Here is a 10,387-nt window from a genome sequence, read left to right as displayed (position 1 = left end):
GCCGCCGGGCCGGGGCTGAGCCTCCGCGCCCGGCGGGCCGCTGAGTGACAGAGCGGCTGAGGAAAAGGACTAAATATATCCGCGGGGGAAAGGAGCGCGGCTATCTCGTCAAGTCAAGACGCCCCCGCCCCCGCCCGGCACCCCCAGCCCGGCGGAGCAGCGCGCCCTTTCATGTGGCGCTTGCAAAGGAGAAGCGAAAAGACGCCCTTTTGCCTCGGAAAGGCAGCCGCGGGGCGGCCGGGATTAACAGCGGGCTTGACCCGACGCCTCGCCTCTCCTATGGATGTCGGCGCTGAGAGGCTGCCCCGGCGGGAAGAGAGCTGTACTGGACCCGGCCCCAGATCATTTCAATGCCTCATCTTGCCCAGGGCTGCCGGAGCATCCTAGGTATCGCGCTCGAGTCGTATGCCATGGGCTGCATTCAGAGCATTAGCTGCAAATCCAAAGTTTTCCGGGAAAGCATTGCGGTGATCGAAGTCAAAGCCTCCATCGACCCCGTCCCCACCAACATCGACGAGTCGTCCAGCGTGGTTCTGCGGTACCGGACGCCCCACTTCCGAGCCTCTGCCCAGGTGCTGATACCTCCCATCCCCAAGAAAGAGACCTGGATTGTAGGCTGGATTCAGGCGTGCGGCCACATGGAGTTTTACAATCATTATGGAGAGCAGGGCATGTGAGTATTGCCAGTGGCAGAGAGAGCGCGTGCATGGCAGTGGGGGGTGAGGAGGAAGCCACATTTAACCCATGCAGGATTAGTTTGGGCACTTCTGAAATGAAAACAGCACTTGTTCCCTTTAGAGAGAGAGAACGAGAAGGGCCTGCCGAGGAAGGCCGCTGTCCGCAGCGGGAATGAAGGCAGGCCCTGGCATCGGGCTGGCGAGCCAGGCAAAGGCCACGCCAAGCCGATCAAGGCGACACGGGGCTTCCAGCCCCACGGTAACCCCCGACAGCAGGAGTCCTCCCTGCCCGCTCCGTGCTCGCTTTCCATGCTCTGAATGGGAGGGGGGGCATGCTTTCTTTTAAAGGCTGAAGGGGGGTTGCTTTTTGAGAAATCAGCATGCCAGCGAATGCAGACACTTGTAGCGTGCGGCTGTGGGAAGCCGGGTGCATTGCTGCTGCAGTGTGCTGTCAGCAGGAAGGAGGGCTCGCCGTTACTCCGGCAGCAAATGCGATGTAGCGTGATGTGCTGGATCCTGCTGGCTTTGCCTTGCTGCAGTGGCCTGCTTGCAGGGTCGAGAGCAGCAGGATCCAGCCCCCTAGCCCTTCCTGGGGTGGGGGGGGGCGTTTAACCTTTCTGTAACCTTGGGCCGAGGTTAAACGCTGACATCCTCCCCGCTTGTGCTCCCTCTAAGACCAGGAAATGAGACGGGCTGGAGAGGGAGGGAGGGCAGAGGGGAAGAAAACAGATCACCCCCATGCCATGGTGTCGGTAGACAGAGAGCTGGCCTGAAACAAAAAGTCCCATTCAAATGCCACCACCTGGCGGGAAGGGCATTTTTGCACCCCTCCCCTGAGCAAAGGATGCTGTTCCAGGCCTAAGCTCAGCAGTCGACTGAGGCTCCAGCATCTGATCACACAGCTCTCTCAGCTGATGCGTGGCTCGCGGCGCCCGATCGTGACTAGTAGCAGCCTCGTGGGGCAGCGGAAGTCTTTCCTCCCGAGAGCCGGCTGCTTTGGGAGGCGGCATTAGGCTGCAGAGCAGCAGATGGGCTGGTGGCTGGACACACCGGGGCTGCCCGGGCCCCGGGTGAGAAAGGATGAAAAGGTCACGTTGGAGCAAGACTGGCTTGCTCATTGCCCAGCTGTGGGCAAGGAATGCAGCCCGGTGGCAAGGTGGGTGGGGGAGACGGAAACATAGCATAGAGCTAGGGAGGAAATAAATGCTGTGACTTAACAGAGAGCCTTCCTGCTAGGTCTGAGCATCCCTCTGCTACACTCAGCCTCCCAGTAACCTCCCCCCCAGCCCCTTCTAGCAAGCTGCACACAGGCTTTGCTCACACAGGTGCCACAACCTGACATCTCAGACAGAGCGAGCACATGTCTGCAGGCCGGTGCCATGGGGCAGGCAAATGCCAAGGAGCTAGCACAAGTGACAGACTGTTCCCAGCTCCTGCCTCGCTTCCTCACTTGCAGCAGAAAGTGCCGCGGGAGTGAAAACTTTAGCACCTCTCAGCTGAGCCACAGCCAGAGCCAGATCAGGCCGGGGGAGGAGGGGGAATGGATACCACGGATTAATTTTCAGAGCACCCAGAATGGGCGCAGAGCCGGTTTGGTCAGGATGCATGCTGTTGCATGGGGTTTTGCCTGGGCAGAGACAGCAGAGGAGGGCCCAGCAGCAAGAGAACAAGGCAGGGGGAGATACTCAGGAGCCTTAGGTGCCCAGGGGCACCCAACTTCCTTAGGCTAAGCGTGAAAAATCCCAGAAGCAGGAAAACCCACCGGTGCGCGCACGTGCCATTGGGTACTCACTCAGGAAAGCAGAGGAGACTGGGCAGAAGAGTTCTGCTCCCAATTCCCCCGTCAACTCACCGCGCGAGCTTGGGCAAGTCACGCAGCTGCCCCATGCCTCAGTTTCCCCCTTCCTGTGAAAGCACTTGGAGAGCTAGAGGAACGGTTCTCTGTAAGAGCTGAGGGTTATCATCAGAGCCACCTGGATTAAGCTTGGGGCACTTCTGAGGAACAATGCACTGTCAATCCGGACGCCACGTCTGTTTAGCGATGAAACGGATATTCAGAAGCGCCTCAAGAGTCTGTCTGGTGGGGTCAGCCACAGTTAACGGATTCTTTTTTAAAACCATTGAAACACAATTTGCAAATCAGTTCTCTCTGTTCTTCAGGGGAGTAAAAAACAGATATCTTCTAACACATTAGACTATTATGTCATGCATTAAATACATTATTAGACTGGGAGAGCTTTTTGGGGGGTACACACCCCTATATACAGAGAGGGAGGTGGCACAGACATCTGAATGAGAGACAGGCCAGATCCTTGGGTGGGGTAAATGAACATCTTCTCATTGACTGCTATGGAGTTGCATTGATTTACACCAGCTGACTCTCTGGCCTGAGTAATTCTCCCTGCTGGAGAAGGACAGCAGGAATAAGGTGTTGCAACAGACCATTAAAACAGGTTGTGATAACACGGCATTAAAAAAAAGAAAAAAGTGGCCATCAGCTGGAGCAGGCGACTTCCCCCAGGCCCTGAGGGATTTCTGCTTTTAAACTGCTTTGCTGTTCTGAAATGGGTTGTTACATCCAAGCTGCCCATTGTGCCGAGGCCAGAAACTCGGGAGCAGATGGATCCCTACGTACCGTCAGGAATAGATGGATGTGCGATGCATAGGGAATTGCTCCCCACACACACACACACACACACACACACACACACACACACACAAAGGGACAACCCCCCAGTTGCTGGGGGGTAGGGTTACATGCCAAAGGTTTTACCCCCAACCCCTATACAAAAAAAAAAAAAAGATTTGGAAAAAACCTTAGGCACAAAGCTGCTTTTGCTTTGGCGTCTCCCTGCAGAATCAGAACCCGAAGAAAAAGCCACAGCGCGCGAGACCTGGCCCCGTCCTGTGACACCTTTGTGGGTAGGACTCCTGCAGGGCCCAGCTCGGGTATTATTGCTCCCGGTGCCCAGTCCTTCATCCCTCAGATGCCCCCACTGACTGCAGTGAAGAGCAATACTACTCAACGGTAGGGATCAGGAACAGGCTGTGGAAGTCTGGCCTGTGCAAAGCCTGGGGTTTAGTTAGCATGCAGGCTCCTTAGGACGGGGACAGTCTCTGCGCTGTTTGAACAGTGATGGGACCATTCCTCTAGAGATGGACAATGCACTAACAGTGTCCCACTCTTCCCAGGGCAAAGTGCAAGAAGCAGTGCCGACAGGAATAAAGCAGAGAGTGTAAATTAAATTAGGCTTCTCAAATCCTCCGTTAGGAACCAGGAGAAGTTTTCTCTCCGAGACCCGCTGAGGGAAAGCTCTGCATAAGAGCTAGGCGTTACTGCAATGTCTCTTTAGGGGGCAGGACAGCTTTCTTTCAAAAGATTGCACCTTCCAAGTCCTACAGCAGGAATACGATGCAGCTCGTTTCTACTAAGAACCTCATTATTAGGGAGAATAAATGCCCAAGACCCCAGGAGGAGAAACATGTTTGGAAACCAGTCTGCTGGAGAGACAGCACCATTTTCACTGGGAATCAAGCCAACAGTGGCTTCCTTACACATTCATGATGGTTTCCTCCAAACCGTAAGAGTGGGGATAGTGCTGCTGCCCTTCCACGAAGTCTTCTCCAAACCTCTCCCTCCTGCACGTCTTGCTCCTTTACCAGGAGCCTGGATGGAATTGCTTTGTGAGACTCAAGTGGACAAGAGGTTCATGGTCAAGGTCAGTTGAAATGGAAGACGTTTGGGATATGGAGAGTAAATCCATAGAAATCCTAATCACAATTACGTCCCTCCTTTGCCAGTGGGGAACGCAGCCTTGGTTGGCCTCACTCACCCCGCAGATCTGACTAGCTGGAGATGCTGGTCAGGACCAGTCCTGTGGGAAGCCCAGGCTGGCTTTATATGGCACCCAAACTGGATCCCTTTAGTGCTGACAGCGGTCAGATTCACAGGCCTGTCTGAAAGGTTAGCTTCAAGCACACGTGCCATCCTGCTGGCTGGAAAAGGCTGCCGCCTGCATCGCTTGGATTTGCTGCCACTGCACTTGATATGCTAATCTGACAGCTTCCTGCTGAGTTTGGGGGTGGCCGTCCAGGGGAACCGGGACAAGCTGGGATCTGGGTCCTCTTGCTAGGGAACAGGAGGAAAAGCCTGAAAGGGAAATGTGGAAGGCCAGAGCCCAGATTAGGGAGGTGCGAGGGGCTGCCAGCCTGGACATTGTTGCCATAAGAGATGAGGTTGCAAAGCCCTCTCCTAGCAGCAGAAGGATCCGGGGAGCAACAGCCTATGTTTCCCTGTCACTAACCCCTGTGACCAGGTGTGATGTGCATGCCCGCATAGGGCTGGCCAGGCTTGAGGCACGAGGCATCTTGCAGTGGGGGTTGCAGTCATCTCCTTCCCACCGATCTGTCTCTCCTGCTCTGCGGCATCCAGTTCAGAGTCCTGCTCTGCAGCACTGCCCTGCCAGACCCCTTGCCCTGCCATGCCTCAGTTTCCCTGCAGACCTCTGCTGATTCATCTCTTCCCTGCCCACAACGTGCTAACTCAGGCCCTGCACAGCAACTCCATCCTGGTAGGACCACTCCTCACAAGATGCTGCAATGATTTAAGTAAATCAGGACTCGTAGTAGAGATGATGTCTTTTATTAGACCAAGAAGGCTTTTGCAAAAAAAATTCTTTAATTGCAAGCTTTTGGGCACAAACACTCTTCAGCAGGCATCAGGTTATTTGCATCGTTACAGATCCTTGCAGGAGGTGAGAGACTTCATACCAGCTATGAACCGACTGCCCGGAGGAGTTTTCCATGTATTGACTCCTCCGTGAAGTCCTATGAAATATGAATTTGCATTTCTACCCAGGAGAGCTTTTACAATCTTTTCTCCAATGCCTGATGAAGGGTGTTTGTGCCTGAAAGCTTCCAATGAAAGAATTTTTTTTTGCAAAAATCTTGATGGTCTACTAAAAGGTATCATCTCCACTACGAGCCCTGATTGCCTTTTCCTCTAGACCAGGGGCGGGCAATTCTTTTGGGCAGAGGACAACTTATTGAGTTTTGGCAAGCCATTGAGGGCTGCATGACAGGCAGCCAGCGGCAGATAAATATTAATTTTTAAAATTTTTTAGGGGCCCAGAACAGCCTGGCAGGCCACATTTTGCCCACCTCTGCTCTGGACCAATACAGCTACAACCTGGAACCTGCCACAGCGATTCAGTGGCTTTGAGATGCTTGCAAATTATCCATCTGGCATTAAGTAGGTATCCCCCCCCACTACCATTTCCATGGCAGCATCAGCTTGACTGTGTCCCCGCACCCTGTGGCCAGGGTAGACCGAGGCAGCTTTGCATCGGGTTCCCAGCTCCCACAGTAGCTCACGTCCCAGCCCTGTGGTGACACAGCGGCTGGCTCAGTGCAGTGAGCATGTCCATCACGGATAGGACCCCCCCAGGAGACCATCATGCCTCGGCCCCCGGCCTCAGCCAGGCTGAGCATCGGCAGTTATCTGAATGGAAAGTAATCCTAAACCATCTGCTGAAGGGCAGGAAAGGGTGCCCATATGCCATTTCAGAGATGAGCCCAAGCAGCGAGGACTAAAACTGCTGCTGTCTAGTGTGACCTCTGATTCATCTCTCCTTGGAGGGCTGAGTTCATTCAAAATCCCCAGAGCTTTTCTCTCCTCTCAGCCCTGGTGCAGGAGCACGGGGGTGAAGGAGAGAAATAACTCCTGGCTGCTGTCTGTCTGAGATGATACAATATGAATCCATCTCCCCTGTAGATGAGGGGGTTATGACTGGAGGCTGTTTAGGGGCTTTCCTTCTCATGGCCTCAGGGAAAAATCCTCTCTCAGGGAAAGGACTCCCTCTGCCTGCTGCCTCTAGGCTCAGGAGGAGAAGACCTGCAGACACCGCGGCATTTTTGCAGTCAGGAAAAGCCAGCTGTGATCAAATCCAGCCAGTCCTGAGGCTCTGCAGACTTCCAAAATCATTTAGGCCTTCATCTTTAGAAGCAATGTGCAGTTTTTAAGTACCCAGCTGGGACATTGTCTGATTTCCAGAGCACCCGCTCCCTCGAAATTAGCACCCAGTAGAGCACGCGGCATGGCGGAGCCACTTGTGAAGGCCCTGACGGTCAAGATTGGTATCCTCAATTAATACTTAATTGGGTTTACTTTTGTTGCATTGGCCATTCTGCAAGCCCCCCACAAATTTGACTTCTCTCTCTCTCCCCTGACCAGCAGCCACCCAGTACAAGGCCTGCTGCAGCCCTGGGAGGGCGGGTGGGATGTTAGCCAAGGAAACCAGGAGAAGCTTATAATACAATAGAGAAAATCCTGTAAGATATCAGAGTAAAAAAAAAAAAATCTAATGCAAAATAATGAAAGAACCTGTGCAGGTCCATGCACACACTAAGTCACCCTCAGTCCAGTCAAGGAAGGGAACTTGCATTATCTTATTTGTTCGCATACCACATTCACGTTTCCCACCCCCCAACAAATAGCTATCGAAAACTGGGGTGTATGTCTTAAATGATGGAACAATTTAATTAAAAGCAAAATTACCCTCCCCCTCCAGGTTTCCTTCTGTCCCAAAATGAGGTGCTTATTTTATCTCGGGAGGCGGTATGGTATGCGCGTAGATACATTACTCCTAATTTAAGGGGGAGGGAGGACTGAGCTAAGGAGAGTGTTGATGACTTGCCCAGTCAGTGTCAGAGCGTGGCTTAGAAAGTTGACTCCCGGCTGCCTCGGCTTCTCAGATTTAACTCAAGGGGATTTTTTTTTTTAAACAGTGCGAGGCAGGACATGTGCCAAGTGACAGGGAACACACAGACAGTATTATATCAGCAAGCATGCAGCGTACAAAGCAGCATCAGCCTCGTTGGCCCCATTTTGATACAAATGACTCTACAACCCACTTCAAATTCAAAGCCCCGTTGGAGCTTGCGGTCCAACAAAGCAGATGCATTTAAACTTTGGGAAACATGGCTGTTTATTGAATGCCCTGTTCATTGGATGTTTGACTCCTCTTCCCCAACACTTGCCACTTAGAGAGGTCGTGAAAACTCACAGTGCCTTGTGTTGCTCCAGAAACCACTGTTACCATACTGTCTCCACTAAAATGCTCACCCCAGCGTGTAGCAGCTGAATTCAGAGGAAAGGGGCACGTTGTATGCGACGACACACGGTATAGACAGAAGATGCAGGGAACTGCAGTCAGAGCTGCCCTGCCCCTAAGCCATCCCTTAAAAATCGAGCCCTGTGACTGTCTGCACTAATTAATTAATTCATTATCCACAATTCTTTGTTGGCTCTGACAGGTCGAGCTGGGAGCTCCCGGACCTGCTAGATGGCAAGATCCAGGCCATAAGCGACTCAGACGGTGTGAACTACCCCTGGTACGGAAACACCACAGAAACCTGTACCATTGTGGGTCCGACAAGGAAGGAGTCCAAGTTCAACATCAGCATGAACGACAACTTCTACCCGAGCGTCACATGGGCCGTGCCCGTGAGCGAGAGCAATGTGACAAAACTCACGAGCATCTACCGGGATCAGAGCTTCACCACCTGGCTGGTGGCCATGAACACGACCACCAACGAGACGGTCACCCTGCAGACGATCAAGTGGCGCATGAAGCTGGGCATCGAGGTGAATCCCAGCAGACCTCTGGGGCAGCGTGCCAAGCTGCAGGAGCCCTCTGCTCAAGAGCAGCCCCAGGTCCTTAGCAGGAATGAGCCAATACCACCCAGTGCCCTTGTCAAACCCAATGCCAATGATGCTCAGGTACTCATGTGGAGGCCAAAGGACGGACCGCCACTGGTGGTGATACCTCCAAAACATCGGTCCTAGCAGCCTGGCGTCGTGGCACCAGAAGGGAGAACAGAACCACTTCTATTTTAAACGTGTACGCATATAACCTAAGCAAAACCAAGATGCACTTTGTATTCATTCAACAGAAATGCAACCATTCTACCTTCTCCCATTGGGACGGATCTCACTGTGCTAAAGCTAGAGAGGAGACCCCTGCTGAAGGGTCTGTCTCGTCACTGGATTCCTACAGGAAGAAACCAACTGGACTTGATTTCCAGGCCCGTAGCTTTCTTTTCTTCCCTCTTTTCATTACCGTTTGAACTTCAGTGTCATTAGCTCACCCAGATTGTCCAGAACAAAGGAAGATTTTTATTTTAGTTCATTTGGTGGAAAGAGCTTTTTTTTTTGCCCCCCCACACCCCGCCCTCTTTTGTGGAGAATGAAGCAAGCTCCTGGAGCAAAAAGCCGACTATTTATTTATGAGGAGGATTATTTTTTAAAGTTATAAAAGGTTCTGAGTTGCAAACCCAAGTCATGCGGCCTTATGTAGACTTTGCTTTGCATTGCCAAACTTTTGCCTTAAAGCTATGTTTGAAAGAAAACCAACAAAACAGACAAGCAACAACAAAACCCCCCCAACCAACCCCCCCAGGCAGAATCTCTTGTCTACAGAATTTCAGGGAGGGGCAGGGAGACACGTTGGAACAAGGGGTAGATGGTCCATAGGTCAAAGGGAGAGGGGGAAAGGGTACGATCGTGGCAGACACATGATTCAGATGAAAACCTTCCTGATTTTATGTATGGATCAAGGAAGCCTGGAAATAAACCCTGCTCAAAAGCCATTGTTTTCCTCCGGTAGCAGAAAGGGAGCTTATGTTTTGCACAGGGTTGCAATGCAAGTACCAAAGCTTGTATAGACATGGCTATGGGTGCGAGGTGCTGGGTTTCTCCCTGCTTGGTAGAAAGTTAGTCCAGGCCTTATACTCCTTACGCCATCCAGTCAGCACCTCTCAGCATTAGAAGAGGGAGCCATCGAACGGGTGGGGACAACGGGAGACGGGACACTCGACGGGGAAGACGGGGTTGTTCGGCCTGGTCTGCCTCGAGTGGATGAAAACGTCAGGCTCCCTCGCGAGCCCGCGGGCTGCCTCTTCCGTGGCAGAGCAGCGGAGGGGTCACACACATGCTGCAGGGGATGCGGGGTCCCTTTCTGCCATCATTTACTCCTGGCAAAAGGGCAGTAAAAGGAGCAGGGGTGGAAGGATCCTGCTGAAGTCATTGGAGCTGCATGGCTATAAACAAGGGCAGATTTTACCTATTAGCGTCTATCTGGCAATGTCCATAATTCAGGAAGAGCCTTACCTCTAAAAAAAAAACAAACAAAAAACCCAAAACCCCGAACAAACAAAAAACCATTCAGAAAACACCTGTCCTATGCACTGAAGAGAGTCACTTCTGACTGTCACTTCAGACCTCAGCTAGGCTCAGAGACAACCAGCCTCCAGAATGGGCTCAGGATCGGCTTCCCCATCAGGTTATGGATGGGGTACAAGATGGTGCTGAGGCTGTCTGGTTAGGGTGGGAGCACCCACGTGCCAGGAGACTGCATGCAAGAAGGTGCCGAAAATGCGAGCGTCGGAGGGGAGGATGCGAAAGGAAGGACGGTCTGCTTAGAGCAGACGTCTGGGCCTTAAATTGTGAGGGTGGGAGGGCGGGGGTGTTTAGACAGCCACAGAGATAACCACAGTGACGTCTCAAAAAGGAGAAGGCCTTCAAAGAGCATTGAAAGGAAAGGGCTGGGAGATGAAGGCAAGTTCATAAGCAGGGAAACCCATAGCATGGTCCAGAGGACAGGGAGCAAGAGACCTGCTTTCTGGTTCCAGCTCTTACAGTCTGGAGCCAG

General features: G+C 52.5%; 1 protein-coding gene across 1 annotated transcript; it reads left to right on the top strand.

The window, feature by feature from the left end:
* The first annotated feature begins 29 nt into the window (after positions 1–29).
* FAM78A (family with sequence similarity 78 member A) lies at positions 30–9,109 on the top strand. The gene is made up of 2 exons (XM_019540816.1): positions 30–673; positions 7,992–9,109. Exons 1-2 carry the CDS (start codon positions 351–353, stop codon positions 8,521–8,523), a joined length of 855 nt encoding a protein of 284 aa, XP_019396361.1. The 5' UTR covers positions 30–350; the 3' UTR covers positions 8,524–9,109.
* Positions 9,110–10,387: the final 1,278 nt, after the last annotated feature.

The sequence above is a fragment of the Crocodylus porosus genome, unplaced genomic scaffold (genome assembly GCF_001723895.1).
Source record: "Crocodylus porosus isolate Cpor-Errol unplaced genomic scaffold, CroPor_comp1, whole genome shotgun sequence".
Lineage (NCBI taxonomy): Eukaryota > Metazoa > Chordata > Crocodylia > Crocodylidae > Crocodylus > Crocodylus porosus.
Note: the sequence above shows the minus strand (reverse complement) of the source record. Positions and strands in the feature narration are given on the sequence as shown.

What these genes read in the sequence shown, in the direction of transcription:
- FAM78A (XM_019540816.1), top strand. Translation starts at nt 351, where the DNA reads ATGCCTCATCTTGCCCAGGGCTGCCGGAGCATCCTAGGTATCGCGCTC. An exon ending in CATTATGGAGAGCAGGGCAT is followed by an intron (nt 674 to 7,991) that starts GTGAGTATTGCC and finishes TGGCTCTGACAG; the next exon opens with GTCGAGCTGGGAGCTCCCGG.